This window comes from Podarcis tiliguerta, assembly GCF_965153285.1.
Source record: "Podarcis tiliguerta genome assembly, chromosome: 10".
Lineage (NCBI taxonomy): Eukaryota > Metazoa > Chordata > Lepidosauria > Squamata > Lacertidae > Podarcis > Podarcis tiliguerta.
Genome location: NC_139543.1, coordinates 13570923 through 13596604, shown reverse-complemented (window position 1 = coordinate 13596604; position 25682 = coordinate 13570923). Strand labels below are relative to the sequence as shown.

Below are 25682 nucleotides of genomic sequence, written 5' to 3'. Positions count from 1 at the left end.
CGGCCGAAGGTTGGGGGTGCCTGGGTTGGAGCATAGTGCTGATAATGCAAAGGCTGCCATACGTCCTGGAAATCACCTCGGAAAATAACATGAAAAAGTTCCAAAACCCCGAAATCCTTCCTGCTTTTACTAAAAAAAACCAACAACCCCAAGATCTTTGGTTCCCCTAGAATTAATAATAATAATAATAATAATAATAATAATAAGCTCCATAACTCCATCCTAATTTTCACCCTAGGCTTGTCCCAAATAAAAAGCTCCACAACTTTCGGGTTTTTACATTTTTGAAATATGGCAACCCTACCAAGGTTGCATCTTCTATCCCCCTATGGGGCAGATGCCTCTTTCTGCATTGCACGGGGTTGGACTAGATGATCCTCAGGTTCCCTTCCGACTTGCTCCATTCAAGCTCTTAAATGCGCCCTGCATTTAAGCCCTGTGCTTTTTGCCAGTCCCTAAGATGGCCGGGATGCTAGCTCGGCGCCCTTACTTCCGCAGGCGCTTCGGTCAGCTGACGCATCCGGCCCCGCCCCTGAAGCGGATCACGTGCTCCGCGGGTTGGCTTTGCCTAGAGTGGCCACGTGGGTGCCTTGCGGGTAAGTCCAGTTTCCTCCTTAGTCCGGATCGGGCAGGATTTTTCATCCTTCCGTCGGATGGGCTTGGCAGGCTTCATCTCGAAGGGAAGGAGGGAGGAATGGAGAGCAGAAGCGGAAATAAACCGGGAGAAGAGTTGGATCAAAGATCCAATACCCTTTTAAAATGCGTTGGTTTTTTTTTGGGGGGGGGTGGATGGAGCAGAAGCAGAAGTAAACGGGGAGAAGAGTCGGATCAAAGATCCGATGCCCTTTTAAAATGTGGGTTTTTTTACGGGGGGGGGGTGGCTGGCAAATTGGGCTGTTACTTCCATCTCGATTATGTGTTTTGTGGTTTTGTATTTTGATTTTATTCTGCGACCTCTGGGTCTACAAATGCAATAAAGAATAATAAATCGGATTCTTCGGAGGGCGTCGTTGATTTGTCGCAACTAGCACCGAAAGATGCTAGAAGATGCCTTCTGGGTTTCAAGGATCGCCCACCTCAATCCAGAGTGTGGTGGCATGTTTGCAACATAATAATGCGTGCTTCGCCAGGGAGGCAAGAAAGTCGCATCCCTGTCCCCTAAATGCCCCTGCAAGAAAGGCAGTATGGATGTAGCCAAGTTGGGGGGGCAGGGACCAGGTATTATGCACAACGAAGGTACAATCACGCTAAATGACCTCTATCTTGTATAAGTAATAATGGAGGCAGTTAGCTTGCCCAAGGTTAATATTAATATTAATTTATGATTTATACCCCGCCCATCTGGCTGAGTTTCCCCAGCCACTCTGGGCGGCTCCGAATCGAGTGTTTAAAACAATACAGCATTAAATATTAAAAACTTCCCTAAACAGGGCTGCCTTCAGATAGTTGTTTATTTCCTTGACATCTGATGGGAGGACGTTCCACAGGGCGGGCGCCACTACCGAGAAGGCCCTCTGCCTGGTTCCCTGTAACCTCACTTCTTGCAGTGAGGGAACTGCCAGAAGCCCCTCGGAGCTGGACCTCAGCGTCCGGGCAGAACGATGGGGGTGGAGACGCTCCTTCAGGTATACTGGGCCGAGGCCATTTTGGGCTTTAAAGGTTAGCACCAACACTTTGAATTGTGCTCGGAAACGTACTGGGAGCCAATGCAGATCTCTCAGGACCGGTGTTATGTGGTCCTGGCATCCGCTCCCAGTCACCAGTCTAGCTGCCGCATTCTGGATTAATTGCAGTTTCCAGGTTATGTGCTGAGTACAAGGTACAGATAACAACAACAACAATAATAACTTTTAAATTTATATCCTGCCCATTTTTCTGAGCTTCCTCAGACACTCTGGGCAGTTTACAGACATACATAAAAACAAAACATAACATCAAACATAAAAAAAAACAACACAAAATCTATACGAGCTACAAACAAACCAATAAATCAATAGAAACCAATAATGATTGGATTTGAGTTGCAAAACACCAACCCTCCTTCCTCCAGATTGGTTCTCCCCTTTATTGATTTACCCTGGCATTGGACCATTAGGACTTGGTAAGGGCAAAAAAGCAAAACAAGGCAATCAACAAAACACTCCAGTAAAAATCGATGCACATTGATTTTTCCTGGCGTTGTTTTTAAGACGGCTGTTTGACAAGGCAGTGTGCCCTGTTAAAAGAACCTCTGCTGTATTTCATATTCCAACCCCCTTTTAATCTGCTGCCGTTTGAGAACAACAACAACAAACACTTTGGCTGAATTAATGATCCTTCCAAAGATAAAAATAAAAAAGGGGGAATTAACTCATGGTGAAATACTCAGTGTGAACAAAGCATCTTCTGTGTTGCTTGTAATGGAAAATTTGTGTTGAGCAAGGGGTCAAATTTGGTTTTGGGTATATTTGTTCTAATAGCACCTGTGGCAAAGGCACTGTGAAATTCTTTGACTTTGTGCCGTGTTCCAAGTAGAAGTACCACTTTTTCTTACTTCTTTTTTCTTATTACTTTTCTCTTCTCTCTACCCTTTCTTTTTCTTCTTTCATACTCTTTTCTTTTTTCCTTCGATAAGATTAATGTTTCAGCTTGTGGGGAGGAGAGGATATTGCACATAAGTTCTGTTTTCTTTCTTTAATGAAATTTATTCAAAAAACATGAACAAACCACAAGGCACCTGACCTGGCTTATAGTGTAACGTTTTCCACAATCGAATTCCAACACCTACTGGACCCAGGCATTATGGGGGTCTAGCACCCTCAAACTCATAACAATGCCTTCTATCCAGATAACTAGAGAGGGAACAGAAATGGCTAAGCTCAACATGCTTGCAAAGTGAATCTGTGCTGCTTTAGAACAGCTTGGTGCCCAAACCAGCACCACGGTTATTCTTTGTGCCTATGGTGTTTGGCTCTGCAAAGAGATGATGACTGGTCATTTAACTTCCCCCTTTTTAAAAAATAATTTTTATTTAATTTTACCAGCGTAGAGTAATAACCATACCAAATACATATTTAGAGATTTCTCTGAATCTCTAGACTCCCCCCCCCATCCCCTCCAGGGGTCCTATTGTCAACCTTTTCAACTGCACATTATTTCATAATCCATATTTTTATATCTCTCCATATTGTCCATAATGTTTGTTACATTACAATTGTTAGTAGAATCCCGCTAATGATTTCATCTGCTTACAGTGGCCTCCTAAATTTCAGTTTCCCCCCATTCTTTCTTGGTTCCTGAGCTTTCCAGTCAGTTTTGCCCTTTCAGCGTTGTCTAGCAGCTTGGTTTGCCATTCCTCTCTGGTCGGGACTGTATCTTCTTTCCATCTCTGGGCTGGTATACATACATGTTGCATACATAAAAAGTCTTTTCCTTTGTGATGTCGGTACCTACAATTCCTAATAAAAAAGCTTCTGTTTTTTGTTTTGTTTTTTAAATAAAGGTTATTTCAAACTTTTTTTCAATTCATTATAGATCATTTCCCAGAATGCTTTTATTACCTTACACAACCACCACATTTGGTAGAAGATGCCTTCTTCTCCTTTACATTTCCTGCTGGTGTTTGTACCGGTCTTATACATTTTTGCTAACTTGTTGTTGTTGTTGTTTAGTCGTGTCCCACTCTTCGTGACCCCATGGACTACAGCATGCCAGGAACTCCTGTCTTCCACTGCCTCCCGCAGTTTGGTCAAACTCATGCTGGTAGCTTCAAGAACACCGTCCAACTATCTCATTCTCTGTCGTCCCCTTCTCCTTGTGGTCCTCAGGGTCTTTTCCAGGGAGTCTTCTCTTCTCATGAGGTGGCCAAAGTATTGGAGCCTCAGCTTCACGATCTGTCCTTCCAGTGAGCACTCAGGGCTGATTTCCTTCAGAATGGATAGGTTGGATCTTCTTGCAGTCCATGGGACTCTCAAGAGTCTCCTCCAGCACCATAATTCAAAAGCATCAATTCTTCGGCGATCAGCCTTCTTTATGGGCCAGCTCTCACTTCCATACATCACTACTAGGAAAACCATAGCTTTAACTGTATGGACCTTTGTTGGCAAGGTGATGTCTCTGCTTTTTAAGATGCTGTCTAGGTTTGTCATTGCTTTTCTCCCAAGGAAGCAGGCATCTTTTAATTTTGTAGCTGCTGTCATCATCTGCAGTGATCATTTGCTAACTTACTGGGAGTCAAATACCACCGGTACATCATTTTCATGTCTTTTCACTTTCGATCTCACACTGTAATCATGCACAGGTGGATGTTTTGTATCTGGCATGGCTGAGAAGAGATCTTCGGGAGGACAGCAGCTTCTGTTGCTGTTGATCATCGCCGTGGCCTTTGTGCACCTAGCAGTCTGCCCGTTTGCAAAAGTGGAAGAGAGCTTCAATCTTCAGGCCATCCACGACATCCTTTGGCACAAACTGGACTTCGACAAGGTGAACGGGATGATCCTCGGGGAGGGTCCTTCTTCCGAAACCTTCCTCCGTTTACGATTGGTGTCCTGCTGAGTTGCTAGGTTCATGGGACGAAAGGGCGGACTTCACGCAACCAAGCAGAGATTTTAACGCTTTCCGTTTTTAGCCTCTGGGTTTCGAGGGACGTGGTAGAATGGAAACAAACACCCCATTGCTTGAGGGAGTCGAAAGAGGAGCACCATTATGTTTTTTCTCTTGGGGTGAGATTTGAGATGATTCTCATCCCATGTTCAGAGGCATGGATGAAAAAAGAATCCGTATTTATGCCCCTCTAGAGAGGAAAGGACGTGGGTGGCGCTGTGGGTTAAACCACAGAGCCTAGGACTTGCCGATCAGAAGGTCAGCGATTCGAATCCCTGTGACGGCGTGAACTCCCGTTGTTTGGTCCCTGCGCCTGCCAACCTAGCAGTTTGAAAGCACGTCAAAGTGCAAGTAGATAAATAGGTACCGCTCCAGCGGGAAGGTAAACGGCGTTTCTGTGTGCTGCTCTGGTTCGCCAGAAGCGGCTTAGTCATGCTGGCCACATGACCCGGAAGCTGTACGCCGGCTCCCTCGGCCAATAAAGCGAGATGAGCGCCGCAACCCCAGAGTCGTCCACGACTGGACCTAATGGTCAGGGGTCCCTTTACCTTTAGAGAGGAAAATGTTTTATCAGTTTATTATTCCCTGTTCAGATGACGAAGTAAAGGCCATTCCACATCTGCTAAGCCAAAATATTTGGATTGAATTCAGTACAAGTCTGATCCCCACATATGTATAGATAGGAATTGGAGTCTAGCAACAGCAGGAGGGCATGGGTGCCTCACCAATATTTTATATACCATACTTTCCCGTCTATAAGACGCCCCCATGTATAAGACACCCCATATTTTGGGGGACTAAAATTTATGTAAATGGGGGAGATGGCACAAAATTGTTGAGCTTTTTTTTAAGGAAGGATTGTCCAAAAGTTGTAGGGCTTTTTTGCGGAGGATTGCACAGAGTTGTTGAGCTTTTATGGGGGTGGAATGCTGAAAATTGCTCACCCACACGCGTCGCTAAATCTGACTCCCATCTGTACCCTCACCAGCAGAAGCTGTAAATCGCCTACCCAGTTGCTGCAGTATCAGCCGGTCAACGCCACCCATTGACGCAGCAACCCATAAAACGCACAATAGCTGCTGATAGCCGTGGCAGCAACCAATCAAACATCCACCCTATCCACTCCCCATGTATAAGACCACCACAATGATAATAATAATAATAATAATAATAATAATAGTAATTTATACCCCACCCATCTGGCTGGGTTTCACCAGCCACTCTGGGTGGCTTACAACAAAATATTAAAATACAGTGGTCTGTTAAACATTAAAAGCTTCCCTAAACAGGGCTGCCTTCAGATGTCTTCTAAAAGTCTGGTAGTTGTTTTTCACTTTGACATCTGGTGGGAGGGCATTCCACAGGGTGGGCGCCACTACCAAGAAGGCCCTCTGTCCCTGTAACTTGGCTTCTCACAGTGAGGGAACCCCCAGAAGGCTCTCAGAGCTGGACCTCAGCGTCCGGGCAGAACGATGGGGGTGGAGACGCTTCTTCTGGTATACTGGGCCGAGGCCATTTTGGGCTTTCAAGGTCAGCATCAACACTTTGAATTGTGCTCGGAAACGTACTGCGAGCCAATATAGATCTTTCAAGACCGCTGTTATGTAGTCTTATACACTGAAAAGTACAGTAATCCTTCCAGAGGGATCTCGTGGGGAAGTGTAATGTATTAGGCAAATTGCTGCGTCAGGATTAGACTACTCGTCTTTTTAAGTACCGCCACAAATACCAGCAAGGCTACTCTGGAGCAGATACTTTGGAGAGCGCATCCCCGTTTATGCAGACCCACCGAATTTACAACTGCCATAGAATATTTGCGCTTTCTGTTTTGTGGGTCGTATATTTGTTATTTGCAACATTTGTCGGCTACCTTTCTATAGCCTCTTTGTTTTTCAACGACAGTATGATCATCACGAATTTCCCGGCGTCGTCCCGAGGACGTTCCTTGGCCCCTTGTTTCTCGCGCTGCTTTCCAGCCCAGCCGTCTGTCTGCTGTCGCTGCTGCAGATGTCTAAGTTTTACTCCCAGCTGATAGGTATGAGATCTGTTGCTCAAGTCAAGAAAGGCCCTTTTCAGGAATCGGGGGACGGGGGCTCTGTAATAGTCTGCAAACTGTGGATGAGGAAACCATGATCCTGGACTAGAGCTCCCATTATCCCTTAGCATTGGCCATACTTACTGGAGCTGCTGGGAGTTGTAGTTCAACCACAAGAAGTGGTTTGACAATATGAAAACACTTGCAACTTATGAATGGGCTGCTTACAGACGCAGACTGGGAGAAATATGACAATATTTGGAATGTGCTACACAAAATGCAGTAGGCTATTCGTATTTACATAAGTATTAGAATAATATCAAATTCATATCTATGGGTTAGGGTATTTTTTGTATATATTCATATAATGTCCCCCCCCCCTTGCACATTATTGTGCCTTTTTATTTTTCTCTCTTTTCTTTTTCTTTGTGTCTCTTTGTTTCTTTATAACTGGAAACATTGAATGAGTTATACAAAATACAGTAGACTATTAATATTTACATAACTACTAGGATAATATTATCAAATTTCTATTTATGGGTAAGGGTATTTTTTGTATATATTCATATAATGTTTTTCCCCCTTTGCACATTTTTGTGCCTTTTAATTTTTCTCTCCTATCTGTTTCTTTGAATCACTTTTTTTCTTTATAACTGGAAACTTGGAATGAGTTATACTAAATGCAGTAGGCTATTAATATTTACATATTAATATGTAAAAAGGGCCTTCTTGGTAGTGGTGCCCGCCTTGTGGAACGCCCTCTCATCAGATGTCAAGGAAATAAACAACCACCTGACCTTTAGAAGACATCTGAAGGCAGCCCTGCTTAGGGAAGCTTTAAATGTTTGATTTTTTAATGTGTTTTACATATCCTGTTGGAAGCCGCCCAGAGTGGGAGTCCCGGCCAGATGGGCAGGGTATAAGTAATAAATTATTAGTTGTATTAGTATTAGTACTGGGATATTAATATCAAATTTTTATTTATGGGTTAGGGTATTTTTTTCATATATATTCATTTAATGTTTTCTCCCCAACCTTTACACATTTTTGACCTTTTTAATTTTTCTTTATTTTCTGTTTCTGTGTATCACTTTATTTCTTTATAACTGGAAACTTTGAGTTATACAAAATGCAGTAGGCCATTAATATTTACATAAGTATTGGGATATTAATATCAAATTTATGTTTATGTGTTAGGGTATTTTTCATATATATTCATTGAATGTTTTCCCCCCAACTTTACACATTTTTGTGCCTTTTTATTTTTCTCTATTTTCTGTTACATTATATCACTTTTTTTCTTTATAACTGGAAACTTTGAATGAGTTACACAAAATGCAGTAGCTATTAATATTTACATAAGTATTAGGATAATAATATCAAATTTATATTTATGGGTTAGAGTATTTTTTTAGAGTATTTTTCATATACATTTATATAATTTCCCCCCTTTGCACTTTTTGTGGCTTTTTATTTTTCCCTCTTTTCTTTTTCTTTGTATCTCTTTATTTCTTTATAACTGGAAACTCTAAAAATAATTGAAACTTGTCAATAAATTATTATTAATAATAATAGTAAAAATAGTAAAAATAAAAAAAAACTTGTGGAGGGCCACAGGTTCCTCACCTCTGCTACAATCTCTGATGCAGTTAGATTGCCAGAGTAATCTTGTGACGCAGCAGTTGATTCTTCCATTTGCGTGTCGAGCACCCCAGGGCCACCCCAATAACTCACACATCACACAGAATTTTTTGTTTAAGATTTTTGGCATAATTTTGGCCACAACTTTATTGAAATACAAATTTGTGAGTGGTTGCTTAGGCTTTGGTTGCGACTATCTGCCCCCACCATGGGGCACGATGCGAAAGTCAGAATAGGGGAATACACTTGGGGTTACGCAGAGCAGGGAACCTGCCCTCACCCCAAATGCAACCAGGAGCTCATTGCTATGGCCCGAGCCCCCTTGACAGAGTGGACAAGCAATAGTTAGCCCCCAATTCCTTTAACGGAATCCCTTGCAGCAGCAGCATTAGAGGGGCAGGCACTCAACCTACCAAGGTCAGGCACTCAACCACTTTCCCTCAACCAACCAAACCATAAACCAATGCTTAACCGCAACCTTACAGGTTGTGACGATTTGCTACGCAGTAGGCAAAAACCAAATGGCCCCAGCCAATCAGCCAGATGGACAAAATTCCTACCAGGCCCCTGCCCCAAGAGCAGACGACCCCATGACAGGCATAGCAAGGTCAAAGCGAACAACCCTAATTCTAAGAGGGGGGGGGGGACTGGCAATCCGATGCACGGTCAAAAAGAGGAAGCCCTAGCCTCGTGCAAGGAGTTTTAGCATTTCTGGCTGTCAATCAACAAATGGCAACATTAACTTCTTCCCAACAACAAGGGAAGCCCCAATCGCATCAGTGGCCAACGAACAATTAGCCCGCCCCCAACTTTGGAGTGTCCTGGCGGCCCCCACCGCAACACGTGCTCTCCATGAAGGAGAACACGCTTTCTACTACAGATAACATTTGCTCTGCCTCCCCACCTTGTTTTATTTCCATGCAAGTCCGAGGAAGCCTGGGGCTGTGTGTGATTTATGCCTTGTGGCGATTGCACAAAGAAGTGAGAAAGCAGTTTGGTCCGACCGTCTCCATGATGTTCTGTCTCATAACTGCGACGCAATTCCACCTGATGTTCTACTGCACTCGAACGCTCCCCAACGTGTTTGCACTACCCATCGGTAAGCAGTTTTACTCGCCGTTGCCTTTAGACTGAAATAACTTGCTGCTTGATCGGTAGTTACCGTATTTTTTGCTCTATAAGACGCACCAGACCACAAGACGCACCTAGTTTTTGGAGGAGGAAAACAAGAAAAAAAATATTCTGAATCTCAGAAGAGGGATCACTGCGCAGTGAAAGCAGCAATCCCCCTTGCTGTTCTGGCTTCTGGGATAGCTGCACAGCCTGCATTCGCTCCATAAGATGCACACACATTTCCCCTTACTTTTTAGGAGGGAAAAAGTGAGCAAAAAATATGGTAATCCAGAATGGAAAACAAACGAGGTCCCAACCAAAGAAGGATGGCAACTTAAGCTGATGGAATATGCGCAGCTTGCGGACCTAACATATAGAATAAGAGAACAAGAAGAATGTACGTTTAGAGAAGATTGGAAAATGTTTACTGAATATACTGGGCGGTGGGATTGTGCACATTTGAAAAGGTGGGCAGCATTAAGATAAATTCAACAGTGTAAATAAGTTTTGATGAATGGAATAATGGAATACTGAATGGTCTACTTCAGGCACGTCCAACTTCCAAGAGACTGCGATCTACTCACAGTATAAAAAGATCAGCTGTGATCTACCCATTATCACTGCCAGGAGTTGTTGACCTTTTTTTTTAGGGGAGGGTTGGCCAAAGTATGGAAAATTAACCATGGAAAGAGAAGAAATTGATATTTTAAGGTTGTTTAAATCAATGTTTTAAATTGTAAAACAGAAAATTTAATGAAAATTATGTTCTTATTTTTAAAACGGAACCCCAAATCTGGTCACACTTTGACAGATTCTTTTGTTTCTTTGTCCACCAGTTCTACTGGCAGTCACGTCCTGGATTCAGCAAAAGCACCGCTCGTTCATCTGTTTCTCGGCGTTGGCCATTATTGTCTTCAGATCTGAGCTCTGCATATTTCTGGGTCTTATGCTTCTGATAACCCTATTTAATAAAAGGCTCTCCTTTGTGAAAATGCTTTCCTATAGCGTTCCTGCAGGGGCTCTCTGGCTAGGTAAGTCTTTTCTTGAAGACCCATTTTTCTTTCAGATTGCTTTTAGCGTCAATGCATTTCTGTAAAGAACCAGAGGTTGGTTATGGGTTATTAGTAGCTATTTTTATTTCTGGTTTTGAACAGCGTTCCGGAATGGCTTCATTAATTTTACGGATTGCTTGGCTGGACTCGGAGATCTTTCTAATTACTGTTCTGAAGTATTTTACTGAAATTGTGCTGTTGCTTTATAATGATAAAGGAAACTGCCTTGGGACAATTGTTTGCATTGAAAGGTTGAAGCTAAAAAGCAACGATGGCCTAGAAATATTTAACAATTAAAATGCACCTTTGGACTTGTGAAGAAATAACCCCTTTGTAAAAACTAAGTCTTAAACACCTAGCATCAAATAGCTATTTTATTTTTATATATACAGTATAGTCGCCAAAGATATTTCAAATCACTTACCATCATATAATTTTTTTATACATACATAACGTCTTCTAGACTTCCCACCCCACCTTTCCTGAGGTTTATTTTTGCTACTTTTTATTAGCTGTTTTAAAACTTATTATCTAAGTCCTGATATCATTAATTCTTTCAATAATCTGTTGCTTATATTTCAAATCCTGCTTGTGACTTCAACCCAGAGTGAAGGTTTTTATTCAGCTGTAATTCAGATTGTGTTTTATGTCTTATCTGGGAAACAAATTCATTGCTTCAAGCTAAAAAAAAAGAAAAGAAAAAGTGTTTTCCGTTTCATTTTTTACTTTGGGATTTTGCTTTCTTTTAGGCCTCACCGTAGCCTTGGATTCTATGTTGTGGAGGCAGCTTCTGTGGCCCGAGGGCAAAGTGCTTTGGTATAACACCGTTTTAAATAAAAGTTCCAACTGGGGAGTATCCTTTAATGTGTGGTACAGCATCCGTGAAGTCAGGTATTCTGAGCTGGCATGATCGCCCCAGCTGATGCCCTGTGAGTTTATCTCTCTCTGATTTTTATTGGTTTTACATACAATCACATTACGTAACATCGTATCCTCTTATTTTATCTATTTGGCTCGACTGGTTGAGACTTTCAATTGTGAGTTTCAAGGCCCATCTTGGGCAAAAGATCCCTGCATTGTAGGGGGTTGGACTAGATGACCTCTGGGGTCCCTTTACGATTCTATGTAAACTTTGCCCTTTCACAAAGCTGTGCCATATGGGAACAAAGTGGTACTTTGGTTCTCAAACTCAGTCCATTCCAGACGTCCGTTCCAAGGCGCACTTTCCCATAGAAAGTAATGCAAAACGGATTAATCCGTTCCAGACTTTTAAAAACAACCCCTACAACAGCAATTTAACATGACTTTTACTATCTAACGAGACCATTGATCCATAAAATGAAAGCAATAATCATCATACTACACTATAAAAGAAATAAGGCAGTATTGTAGATGATAAAAATTAAAATTATTTTATTTTGTTCCCTGCATTGATGATAGTCAGCTTTTATTCATTTCTGCAGCCACTCAATCAATCAATCAATCAATCAATCAGTACCTGAACTGGGATTCCACACAGTCACAAAAACAAATGAACCGAAAAAGCCTCAAAAACAAAAACGCAAAGTAAATAGCAAAAACAAAAGCGCCAAACTTAATCCGTTCTGGAAGTCTGTTTGACTTCCGAAATGTTTGAAAACCAAGGTTCAGCTTTTGATTGGTGCAGGCGCCACGGAAACAATAGCCAACAGCTGCATTGGACATTCAGCTTCCGAAAAACGTTCCAAAACCGAACACTTACTTCTGGGTTTTCGGTGTTTGAGAACCAAGGCGCCATTGTAGTTGGTATGTGCATTTATCCACATGCTCCTACACTCTCAAACACACGTGTCTCCTTTGGAAGGCCCATGTAAATACAGTGGTACCTCGAGTAAAGTATTTAATTCATTCCGGAGGTCCGTACTTAACCTGAAACTGTTCTTAACCTGAAGCACCACTTTAGCTAATGGGGCCTCCTGCTGCTGCCGCGCCGCCGGAGCACGATTTCTGTTCTCAGCCTGAAGCAAAGTTCTTAACCTGAAGCACTATTTCTGGGTTAGCAGAGTCTGTAACCTGAAGCATATGTAACCTGAAGTGTATGTAACCCGAGGTACCACTATACGTAGTGTTTCTGTATTCCCCTAAAATAGAACTTTTGTCTTTATTCAGGGCTTGTGAGTACGTGGCATGCTTCTTCACTGGAAACATTCCAAAAGGCAGTTTAAAAGAAAATTAAAATCCTTAACTCTTTTTTTGTAGACTTCTCCTTTCCTGTGGTATTTTTATTCAGCCATGCCTCGTGCCCTGGGTTGCAGTATCCTATTCATACCTCTAGGTGCAGGAGAGAGGAGGACTCGAATATTACTTCTGCCCACACTTGGCTTTATTTTTCTGTATTCCTTTCTCCCACACAAAGAACTGCGGTTTATTATATACACTTTCCCAATCTTCAATATTGTGGCTGCCAAAGGCTGCTCACGAATGTAAGTTAAGATTTATTTATTTTTTAATCCTGTCGTCCTTTGTTTTATTGGTAATGCATTACTTGCCACTTTTTAGAATCACTTTGAGTTGCCTCCTTCCATCAAGGCTCACCTAACAAGGTAAAATTGACCTGAAGGAAGAAAAATGTGTGAATTTATGTTGGCCTAGAAGCCATTCACATTCTCTCTCTCTATTTACTCACCGAGCCACCACAAGGTGTGGGTTTTTTCCCTGTATTTGAGTTGGATATATTACGGGAAGACAAGATCAGCACCCCTAACATGTGTTTTTCCGCCCTGTACAGTCGTACCTTGGAAGTTGAACGGAATCCCTTCCAGAAGTCCGTTTGACTTCCAAAACATTCGGAAACCAATGCCCGGCTTCTGATTGGCTGCAGGAAGCTGCTGCAGCCAATTGAAAGCCCCATCGGACGTTCGGGTTCCAAAGAACGTTCACAAATCAGAATACTCACTTCCAGATTTCGATCATTCAGGAGCCTATTTGTTCGGGAGCCAAGGCGTTTGACTTCCAAGGTACGTGTCCAGAGGAGGGCAACCAAAATGGTCAAAGGCCTGGAAATGGTGCCTTGTGAGGAACGGCTAAGGGAGCTGGGCATGTTTAGCCTGGAGAAGAGGAGGTTAAGGGGTGATATGATAGCCATGTTCAAATATATAAAAGGATGTCACATAGAGGAGGGAGAAGCGGACATGGAGCAATGGATCCAAACTACAAGAAAGAAGATTCCACCTAAACATTAGGAAGAACTTCCTGACAGTAAGAGCTGTTCGACAGTGGAATTTGCTGCCAAGGAGTGTGGTGGAGTCTCCTTCTTTGGAGGTCTTTAAGCAGAGGCTTGACAACCATATGTCAGGAGTGCTCTGATGGTGTTTCCTGCTTGGCAGGGGGTTGGACTCGATGGCCCTTGTGGTCTCTTCCAGCTCTATGATTCTATGATTCTATGACTGTGTTTGAGTTGGATATATTACACAAAGACAAGATCAGCCGCTAAGCCTCGTCTCCTTTTCTCCTTTGCAGTCTAAACAACTACAAGAAGTCTTGGTTGTATAAGTTGGCATCTCTCTTTGTTGCAGTACACCTTCTAGCTAATGCTGTCTACTCGGGAGTATCGCTGTATGTTTCCCACTTCAATTATCCTGGAGGAGTCGCCATGCAGAAACTCCACCAGTTAGTGCCTCCAACAGCAGGTGCGTGAAGCTGAGATGAAACTTAAGGAAGAGACTTTTGGGCTCGGGTCCCGTGACAGTCCGTGGGGGACGTCGTTTGTGCATTTGTAGATGCTTAGCTCGGCTTCGGGAAACTACTTTGAGGAGGCAGCTCGGAATGGAGAAGCGACCGTTCTAGGTTCACCGCATACGTCCAAAACAGCGCAATGCCAGTGCGGCTGGGCGGCGCCAGGTTCTCAACACTGTGATGTATCGCCAGCCAAATGTTGTGATACGGTGATACATCGTGATGTTGAAAAGCTGATGGAGAAACGAGCTGCGTCGGGTCTGGTTCTGCAAGGCAATGTGTCAGGGACCGTGTTGAGGAGGGTCCCCTCCTCCTAATCCTGATCCTGAATCTTCTCAGGATCATTAGGACAGAATAATAATAATAATAATAATAATAATAATAATAATAATAATAATAATATATTATTTATACTCCGCCCATCTGGCTCTGTTTCCCCAGCCACTCTGGGCGGTTATTGGAATTGGAATTGGAAGAGTGGTTTGCAGAGGGGCATAGTTCAGAAGGCAGAAGCTGGGAAATTCTGGATGGGGAAGAGCTAGCAGAAGAAACAGTAGGAGAGAGAGACAGACAGATTCACACTCTCCGGGCAACCCCACCCCCTTCCCCAAAGTCCTGGAGAGCTCAGAAAGTGTTACAAAAGAAAACACAGAGGCTTCAAGCTCAGATTACAAGACGTAGGAGTGACGTACATTAATTGGGACGGAGCGGGGCGTGACCTTAATTGGGAGCACCGCCATTCTGGTTAGATCCTTTCTTTTGTCCTTCCCTGTGTTTATTAAAGAAGCTAACTGGTAATAATTTCCTTTCGTTTTATCGGCCATGGGGGGAGGAAGCCAATTCCCTGAAGCCTGACACAATGCAGTGAGACAACCTCTGATCCCTCAGCGGGAGTGACGGCAAAGTCACACCAGTGCCTGGGGGGTCTGGCCCAAGGCGGCTTATTCCTCTGCACACATCAGAGTGAGACCCTCCCAACACCTGACAGACCAAGGGAAAAACGAGCTCCGTCGACTCTGGCACCTTGCGGCCAGTGAGTTGTAGTGGTTAAGAGCGGTAGATTCGTAATCTGGTGAACCGGGTTCGCGTCTCTGCTCCTCCACATGCAGCTGCTGGGTGACCTTGGACTAGTCATACTTCTCTGAAGTCTCTCAGCCCCACTCACCTCACAGAGTGTTTGTTGTGGGGGAGGAAGGGAAAGGAGATTGTTAGCCGCTTTGAGACTCCTTCGGGTAGCGATAAAGCGGGATATCAAATCCAAACTCCTCTTCTTCTTCTACTCTCAGTTTGATTTGCAGAGCATGATGCCGCCTAAGTCTGGTGGCATATCGTGGGTGAATGGCGGCACCTCTCCTGACTTGGGAATGGCAGCAGTTTCACCTGCGATACACCGCCGGGCAAGGACGCCATCGCACTCTGGTCCTCAAACCAGCCCCGGGTGATGTATCAATGCATTGCCCAGGCCCAGATACCACTTTGAGGTCATGGCTTCCCCCAAAGAATTCTGGGAGCTGTCATTTGTTAAAGGTGCCGAGAGTTGTTAGGAGACCACTGTTGCCCTCCCAGAGCTACAGTTCCCAAAAATAGTTTTAAAAAGTCCCTCTTCACTAGGAACCCGTGAGGACCGCAGCTCTGGGAGGGGAATGACATCACAGTGAGGGGGATGACATCATAGTGCTTAAAATGTTTGCTTAAAATGTGGCCAGTGGCTGAGGGAAAGGTTAAGTAGCCACCTATGAATTCACTGGTTTAAATTCCCTGGGCGGCAGGTAGATTGAGTGGCAGATCTTTGTAGCAGGTCAGCAAAAAATCCTGGCTCTCAGTTGCTCATCCGATGTGGTGCTCTCTAGATATCACTGGTCCATCTGTCTCAGACAGCACAGCCAATGGTTAGAGATGATGGGAGTTAGGGTCCAACAACATTTCAGGGGGCAGCACGTAGGTCACCTCCAGCTTAACAGCAGTGGTGACAATAAAGTCCCCCACCTCCACAAAATAACATAAAATAGGTTGAAGAAATCAAGAAAGCTTGGAGGAGAGAGGAAACTGGAAATGGATTTTTTCAGGGAGGGACTCTGAGCTCGATTCTGGTACTGGAAAGTAATTCTTTTGCTGGGCTTGTGATCAGAGGTACCATGTTCTTTAATAATAATAATAATAATAATATTTATACCCCGCCCATCTGGTTTCCCCAGCCACTCTGGGTGGCTTTCAACAAACTATTAAAATACAATAGTCTATGAAACATTAAAAGCTTCCCTAAACAGTGCTGCCTTCAGATGTCTTCTAAAAGTCTGGTAGTTGTTGATCTCTTTGACATCTGGTGGGAGGGCGTTCCACAGGGCAGGTGCCACTAGCCAGAAGGCCCTCTACCTGGTTCCCTGTAAACTCACTTCTCACAGTGAGGGAACTGCCAGAAGGCCCTCGGTGCTGGATCTCAGTGTCCGGGCTGAACGATGGGGGTGGAGATGCGCCTTCAGTTATACTGGGCCGAGGCCGTTTAGGGCTTTAAAGGTCAGCACCAACACTTTGAATTGTGCTCCGAAACGTACTGGGAGCCAGTGTCATTCCAAGTATATGTCCATTATTTTACACCAGGCTCCAGCTGGTGGACAACACACGGGGTTGTACTAAAAAGCATGTAAATTCAGTGTAGATTAAGTTTTATTCCTTCCTTTCAATTGTTTCTGTCTTGAGCTCCTATTTCTTTAGAAGCACTGTTTTGTTCTCTCCTCAGATGTTTCCGTCCATATTGATGCAGCTGCAGCACAGACCGGAGTGTCTCGGTTTTTAGAAGTCAATTCGCATTGGAAGTAAGTTTTTTTTATATAATAATAATTTTTATTAGTTTTCCATTACAGTCCAGTAATAGCCTCATTATAACAATACCAATTTATAATACAATTATTAATACCAGTCAGTCAAATGCCAAATTGTATAATTTAGATAAAGTGTTGCACAACAACTGAGATTCCTGCAATTCAGGGGGTTGGCCTAGATGACCCCTGGGATCCTTTCCAACCCTACAGTTCTAGGATTCTATTATTTTATCATTAATATTAAACTAGTTATTTATTTATGCTTTTCAAATTTATACATTTCACTAATTTTATATATTTCACTAATTTTACAATCATTTTGACATTTCAAAACTTGACTTCCTTCCGCCTCTTTCTCCGCTTCCTTCAATTTTTTTTTCATATCTTCTGCATATCCAAATTATCTGAATTTACTCATTTATTCATCTTCTTTAAATATATACTCTTATAAAACTGCAGGTTATTACCATAATCCTGCCAATGTTTTTATCTGTTTATAATTTATCGGTAAATATTCAATAAACCGTTTCCATTCTTTCGTAAAAAAAAAATATGAAAATGTTATCTTGATTTCTTATTCTTCTTAATACGAATAAGAACTAGGATTCTATTCTAGATGCAGTTTTGGCTTTTGACGCAATCTGCAGATTGAGTAAAGTTGTGGCCTTACTGTATCGCCAGAGTTCACAAAGGAATCTTCCCACTTCCCATTAATGGAAATCTAGGCAAATCTTTTTTCCCAAACTGGGGAGCGCTTTGCCTTCAGAACTGCCTAAATTCAATTAAATGGATGCCAGCACGATTAAAATGTGTGTGAGAAGCCTCGGCCCTTCAGCAGGAGCCCGTGTTTCAGCTCTGAGCACCTACATAAACTCAGTGACTCATATAGGACACCTGAGCTACCTTTTCAGCGCCGTGCCTCAAAAAACTGCCTCAAGAAAAATGGCTGGCGGCTGATTGTCTTCCTCCGGTGACTGACGGCGCATCAGCTTGACAGACATGCTAACGCAAGGCATGCTCTCTATCATCTGGGCAAAACCAGGATGAAAGGACGGGGCTGAATAATAGTGTTTGGCAGAGCTTGCACCTTAATGACAGCTTCTTCAGTAGCCGGGGGCAAAGTATTACTCGAGGAGCCAGCCAGGTGTTTGGTTTTCTCCTGCAAGCATCCCATACTTACTGTTTCAATTAGCAGCTAGCTTAGATTACGTGCAGCTGGCAACTGCAACCCAATTTATGAGGGCGGGAGCATCTGCCCAGTGACGGGCCAAGTTCCTCAAACAAAAAAGTCTGCACTGTTTTGCACAAGACTTGTTCTTCATACTTAGGGATGGAGGGAGATTATTCTGAGGAGCAGACTGCCCTGTTGTTGTTCTTTTCTGCCGGACGTTGGCCAACCTGGTGCCTCTTCGATATTTTGGGCTGCAGATCCTGTAGTTCAGATAGGCTGCGCTGCTAACGCAGGGCTGAAGACATTAATGGGTGCGATTAACTGGAGCCAGCCAGCCTGGCTATTCCCTTTGCTCCCCGGGTGTCTATGCGCAGCCTACCTTTCCCTGATGCCGGAGGAAGGCAAGCGAGTGTTGCAGAGCTGATGCACAAGGGTGAAAAAGTAGGGGAACAATCAGAACAATTTGTCACCCATTGCTAGCGAGGAAGAGTCGTAGTGGTCTGCTACAGAAGTTTGTGTCACCCTCTGTGCGGTTCGTGAGAAGAGCCAGGGTGGCGTAACAGTTAAAGCGCCAGACTAAGTCCTTGGGGAGCAGGGTTCAAACCCCCAATCAGACATTGAAGCTTTCTGGGTGACCTTAGGCCAGTCGCCATCTCTTAGCCTACCCTGGGACACGGGTGGCTCTGTGGTCTAAACCACTGAGCCCCTTGGGCTTGCCGATCAGAAGGTTGGCGGTTCGAATCAGGACAATAGGTGAGCTCTCGTTGCTCTGTCCCAGCTCCTGCCAACCTAGCAGTTCGAAAGCACACCAGCGCAAGTAGATAAATAGGTACCACTGCAGCAGGAAGATAAATGGCGTTTCCGTGTGCTCTGGCTTCCATCATGGTATCCCGTTGTGCCAGAAGTGGTTTAGTCATGCTGGCCACATGACCTGGAAAGCTGTCTATGGACAAATGCCGGCTTCCTTGGCCTGAAAGTGAGCTGAGCATTGCAGCCCCATAGTTGCCTTTGACTTGACTTAACCATCCAGGGGTCCTTTTCCTTTTTTCACCTCACTGGGTTGTTGTGAAGATGAAATATTGGGGGGGGGGGTGTCTGATGGTTAAGTCCAGCTTTCCAGGTCATGTGGCCAGCATGGCTAAACCGCTTCTGGCGCAATGGAACACCATGACGGAAGCCAGAGCGCCTGGAAAAGCCGTTTACCTTCCTGCCACGGCGGATTTATCCCTATTTATCTACTTTCACTGGTATGCTTTCAAACTGCTAGGTTGGCAGGAGCTGGGACCGAGCAACGGGACCTCACCCTGTCACAGGGATTCGAACCTCCGACCTTCTGATCCGCAAGAGGCTCAGTGGTTTTAGACTCCAAGTTTGGTGTGTATTAAGTAGCGGCCTCCATTGACCATAAGGCATTGTGTTTAAAATAAGGCAGGGCTCAATATTACATAGGAATCGCATCCGCTGAACTTGAAATCATTGTCCTAATCTCAGATGCTTGGGGATAGACCGAGACTGATGGAAGGGATGTGGTTCTATTTGTTATTCACAAACCTCAAGTCTGATTTAGCATTAAAGGCAGGTTCCAGTTTTTAATTTTTTAAAAAAGAATAAAGACATCAAACGTTCTTTACATCTTGGCCGTAGACACAGTTTGCAAATGAGGTAGACTTAACGAGATGTTTACTGGACCAGTATTTTATGTGCACATCATGTTCTCTGTTCTGTCTGGAAAATGCGGCTAAATCGCCTGAAGCATCCCCAAAGAAACTTATATCAGTTTTAATGCCTTTCTCTGGGACATTGTTAATAGCAAAGGGAAGTACATGTTGTTTAGGATATGGGGAGGTGAATAAGATGTGCAGCTTTTTGCAATTGGAACAGTGGGCAGGGCTGCAGTCAATCGATGCGCGCAGGCATTCTGCCATCGCTACAAGTTGGGCAGCTGTGCCCTGTTGCCGCTTCAGCCCATTCCAGTCGTGTTTCAATGTGCCATTCCGACCTATGCCCACTTTTTCCTACACAGTTGATTTGGGTACAGTGATACTCGGGTTAAGAACTTAATTCGTTCTGGAGGTCTGTTCTTAAACCTGAAACTGTTCTTAACCTGAGGTACCACTTCAGCTAATGGGGCCTCCCACTGCAGCTGCTGCGCCGCCGGAGCACGATTTCTGTTCTCATCCTGAAGCGAAGTTCTTAACCCGAGGTACTGTTTCTGGGTTAGCGGAGTCTGTAACCTGAAGCGTATGTAACCTGAAGCGTATGTAACCCGAGGTACCACTGTATTCGTGACATACATGGTGTAGTGGTTAAGAGTGGTAGACTCGTGATCTGGTGAACCAGGTTCGCGTCTCCGCTCCTCCACATGCAGCTGCTGGGTGAGCTTGGGCTAGTCACACTTCTTTGAAGTCTCTCAGTCTCACTCACCTCACAGAGTGTTATGGGGGAGGAGGGGAAAGAAGAATGTTAGCCGCTTTGAGACTCCTTCGGGTAGTGATAAAGCGGGATATCAAATCAAAACTCTTCTTCTTCTTCTTCTTCTTCATCATCATCTATGCTAGATACTCTTTGGGGTAGACAGTAACAGATTTCAGTGTCTGCAGGTCTAATGTTGCACCTCCCTTTTCTGCAACAGCTGCCACAATCCTTTATTTTTTTTAATGAAATGAAGTGCAAATAAGTATCTGCTATTCACTTACAAAACAGTAGGGCGATGGGGATAGGCAAAACAGCCTAGTTTTTAAAAAGTTTGGCATTTATTTTTTTTAAATCTTCCTTGCTGCCTAGAACATCATAGATAACCTCCCATGTTTCTTTCCGCACTGTTCTATTTATGGCCCAGGAGTTGAGTGTGGTCCACAGACCTATTTTCTCCTGGGCAAACTGCCTGGGCTACTCTGTCTCTCAGACTGTGCTTTGCCCCCTTCTGTAGCCATTTTTGAGGGACTGGAATGTGACCTTGAATGATGATTCCTCTCTCTTGCCTGGAAAAAGGATGGGGAGTTGTGCGTGTGAGAATGTGGCTCTCCAATAACATGCTGTTATTCTTTGAAGGAGAACTGCTTGAAAATGATTTACCGATGGTATTTAACTTCAAGTAGACTTGCTAAGATGTATAAAGACTGAATCAGATCGGTGCTGGAGATGCAAAGAGGTGGAGGGAATGTTCTTTCATATGTGGTAGACTTGTAAAAGGGTAAGAGTGTACAGTGGTACCTCGGGTTACATACGCTTCAGGTTACATACGCTTCAGGTTACACACTCCGCTAACCCAGAAATAGTGCTTCAGGTTAAGAACTTTGCTTCAGGATAAGAACAGAAATTGTGCTCCGGCGGTGCGGCGGCAGCAAGAGGCCCCATTAGCTAAAGTGGTGCTTCAGATTAAGAACAGTTTCAGGTTAAGAATGGACCTCCGGAACGAATTAAGTACTTAACCCGAGGTACCACTGTATTGGGAAATGATCCATAATGATTTGAAAAAAAAAATGTTTAAAAGTACTTTCCCCAAAAAAACCAGAGTCCTTTCTGTTGGGGATAATTCAGACTGAAATTCCCAGGTGTCAAAAAAAGTTATTTATGTATGCCACTACTGCAGCCTTTTCTTTTGTTAGCCCCAAAATGGAAAACTAGCTAGGTCCCAACCAGAGTGGCAACTTAAACTGATGGAATATGCGCAGCTTGCGGACCTAACATATGGAATATGAGAACAGGAAAATCAAACGTTTAGAGAAGATTGGAAAACGTTTATTGAATATATGGGGAATAACTGTGAACAGCCAAAAATGCTGGCAGCATTAAGATAAATTCAACAGTGTAAATACGTTTTGATGGCTGTTATAATGGAGTGCCGAATGGTATAGTTTCTGTAAAGTATGCAAGGATTTATGATATGCAAAATGAACCGCCGAAAGAGAAGAAAGGAAGTCATTTATATTTTAAGGATGTAAAAATGAGTAAAACAAAAAATTCAATAAAAGTTATATGCAAGAGAGAGCGAAAGAGAGCGAAAATGTGGCTCTGGAGCCCCACCGCAACCCAAATCCTTCCACGCTGGAACAATCTCAACCATTCCCCCCCCCCCCCGCTTAAATTCCACAGCGTGTTGTGAACGTTCTAGAAGCAACTCATGACCCTTTGCAGACCAAGGAGCAGAGGCTGACAAAACCGGCACAGATCTGTCGGCGCAGACATCACAAGACACCCATGCGCGTTATTAACTGCACTCCCTGCCACTCTTAGAATCATAGAATCATAGACTTGGAAGAGACCACAAGGGCCATTGAGTCCAACCCCCTGCCAAGCAGGAAGCAGGCATCAGCCATTCGTTTTCTTCATGCATGCTTGGAGGAAACCGATTACTGGGATCCATTCTGGCCTGGCTTCAGGCCTGGTCATGGCAATCAAACTGCCTTGGCACCCCCGGGTGGAGGATATTTGTCAGGAAGGAGATGATGGAAGAACCACTCTGCTCGTTCAGTTGGATCTCTTGGCAGCTGTTGGTATTGTGGACCATAGTGTCCTTCTGGAGGGAGGTGGAAGTTGAGGACTCTTACCACCAGGGCTGCTTTATTCTGATGGTGCAGATGAAATATCATGGGTAGAATTCTGCGGGACGTGGTGCCAGAAACAGTCAAGCTCCAAGGATCCCCCAGGCAGGAACCTCCAGATGGTGGAGACATCATGTGCCATCCTGGTGCCCGGGCGTCTTCACTTGGTTGCAAGAGGCCAATATCCAGGTGCAAAATGCGCCTGGCAAATTTTGAACGCTGCCCTCCAGATGTTGTTGCCTAGTATTATTATTCCTGACCATGAGAGCAGAGAGTAATGTGAATTACGAGTCCAGCATCACAAGCTGTGTGGCATGCACGTTTTTTATTGTTGGGTTTTAAAGTTGGGTATGGTCCTCCTGGCAAATAGAAGGGGAAGAAATGGAGGCAGTGAGAGATTTTACTCTCTTGGGCTCCATGATCACTGCAGATGGTGAAAGCAGCCACGAAATTAAAAGACGCCTGCTTCTTGGGAGAAAAGCAATGACAAACCTAGACAGCATCTTAAAAAGCAGAGACACACCTTGCCAACAAAGGCCCGTATTGTTAAAGCTATGGTTTTCCCAGTAGTGATGTATGGAAGTGAGAGCTGGACCATAAAGAAGGCTGATCGCTGAAGAATTGATGGTGCTGGAGGAGACTCTTGAGAGTCCCATGGACTGCAAGGAGATCAAAGCTATCCATTCTTAAGGAAGTCAGCCCTGAGTGCTCACTGGAAGGACAGATTGTGAAGCTGAGGCTCCAATACTTTGGCCACCTCATGAGAAGAGAAGACTCCCTGGAAAAGACCCTGATGTTGGGAAAGATGGAGGGCACAAGGAGAAGGGGACGACAGAGGTCGAGATGGTTGGACAGTGTTCTCGAAGCTACCAGCATGAGTTTGACCAAACTGTGGGAGGCAGTGGAAGACAGGAGTGCCTGGCGTGCTCTGGTCTACGGGGTCACGAAGAGTCGGACACGACTAAACAACAACAACAACATAGTGCAGGAATAGTTGTTGCAGTAGCCCTAGGTCGGCAACCTTTTTTGTGCCTGCAGGTTTTTTGAGTGAGTGCCATGGGCCGTGGAGGTCAGATCCAGTAGAATTAACCTGAGCTTTGAAAAGCACATAGAGCTGAAAGAGGAAGTGGGAAAGAGTGTCCTCCTTCTGACTTCCTATGAAGCACTTGCTCACAAATTTATGGACAGCTGCATGAATTATGATAGCTAGGATGTGGAAGGGGCAAGGTGAATATAAAAGGGAAGAATGGCATAAAGAGGTATGGGATATAACTATTAATGATAAATTAACATGTGCCATTAAGGTAAGATGGGGAATATGCAGGAGAAATGATTCTGAGGACATATGGAGGGTGTTTGTACAATGCATACTGTTAAAACGGAAAGGGGTCAAATCATCGCAAGAGGTGTTGAAATTTTGGGAGGTTGAGGAGTTACAATGGAATCGGGTGCATTTTCTTAATTCTTATTTACTTATGATTATTACTTTGTTGGGACGCGGGGGGCGCTGTGGGTTAAACCACAGAGCCTAGGACCTCAGAAGGTGGGTGGTTTGAATCCCCGCAACAGGGTGAGCTCCCGTTGCTCAGTCCCTGCTCCTGCCAACCTAGCAGTTTGAAAGCACGTCAAAGCGCAAGTAGATAAATAGGTACCGCTCCGGCGGGAAGGTAAACGGCGTTTCCGTGCGCTGCTCTGGTTCACCAGGAGCGGCTTAGTCATGCTGGCCACATGACCCGGAAGCTGTACCCTGGCTCCTTTGGCCAATAAAGCGAGATGAGCGCCGCAACCCCAGAGTCGGTCACGACTGGACCAAATGGTCAGGAGTCCCTTTACCTTTTTATTACCTTGTTAAAATAAAATTACAATGAAAAAAGAATGTTTAAAATGTAAATAAATATAAAATATAAATAAAAGAATGAATAGAAGCAAAAAGAAAAAAGAAAAGGGGACAACATGTGAAAATAATAATGATGATGATGATGATAGTTTTATTATGCTCCCATTACTATCCCTTGCTTATTTCCAGACTGGCCTTACTTTTGAAAAGAAAAGAAAAAAACTAATAGCAGTTTCTTATTGCTTATTCCCTTAACAGGTATGACAAACGGGAAGACCTCATGCCAGGTGACCCACTCATGTTTTCTTACACACATATACTTATGGAGATGAACCCTGTTCACTTGTCACATTACGAGAAGACTCACCGAGTGCTGGCGCACATACATGGGACCAGTGGGATCAGATTGAATTTTACTGCACTGCCTCCTGTTTCTTTGAACTTGAAATCCAAATTAGTATTGTTGGAAAAGTTTCCCACGTCGGCCGGAACGTAATTTTGCAAACAAGCGCCGCATACGTTTGCCAGAGAAGTGCTCTTGCGCCAGTTGCAAACTGGAACGCAGTGGCTGTGGAAGATTGAGAGAACCCCCCCCCCCCCCGGCTCCCCTTTCTTGCGAGAGGATCGCATAGACTTGCATTTATATGTCACTATATATGGCACCAGCTATATGTATTTCCACGCAACTAAAACCTGATACAAAAAAAATAAAATTGTGCAGACAGTTGTTTATTGTGTGTCCCAGAAAGATGTGATGCACACTTTGAAACATCTGACAGATGTGTCGTGTTTTTATGTTATTTCTTGTGCGTTTACGTAAATGTGAAAGGTAAACAACTGTGTGTGTCCGTCCCCCATCCCCCACCTTCCGCTACCGACTGCTAGGTAAAAACCTTTGTTGTTAGGGACTACGGCATCTAAAATTTAAATTTGTTCTGGGCTTGCTCCGACAATCTGATTGGCTACACAGTGTGGGAAAGCAGGATTGCCCAAAGTGCCTGTTTTTCTGGGTGGACACGTCTAGGTGTCACATTTGAATAGCCTCTGCATGCAAGAAATCCAACATGCAGAGGCCAAAGCTTGTATAATAAAATCTGTGATGTGACTGTGATTGATGCTTGTATCTACTGAAGGTGCAAAGGCACAATTCAAACATGACAGCCATATGTGCTGGG

At 44.0% G+C, this 25682-nt stretch overlaps 1 protein-coding gene across 1 annotated transcript; it reads left to right on the top strand.

The window, feature by feature from the left end:
* The first annotated feature begins 528 nt into the window (after nucleotides 1-528).
* ALG12 (ALG12 alpha-1,6-mannosyltransferase) lies at nucleotides 529-25611 on the top strand. The gene is made up of 10 exons (XM_083399857.1): nucleotides 529-596; nucleotides 4280-4461; nucleotides 6484-6616; nucleotides 9183-9356; nucleotides 10207-10401; nucleotides 11172-11275; nucleotides 12661-12884; nucleotides 13921-14090; nucleotides 16874-16949; nucleotides 24766-25611. The coding sequence occupies exons 2-10, from the start codon at nucleotides 4300-4302 to the stop codon at nucleotides 25001-25003; spliced, it is 1476 nt and encodes a 491-aa protein (XP_083255983.1). The 5' UTR covers nucleotides 529-596; nucleotides 4280-4299; the 3' UTR covers nucleotides 25004-25611.
* The last annotated feature ends 71 nt before the right edge of the window (nucleotides 25612-25682 follow it).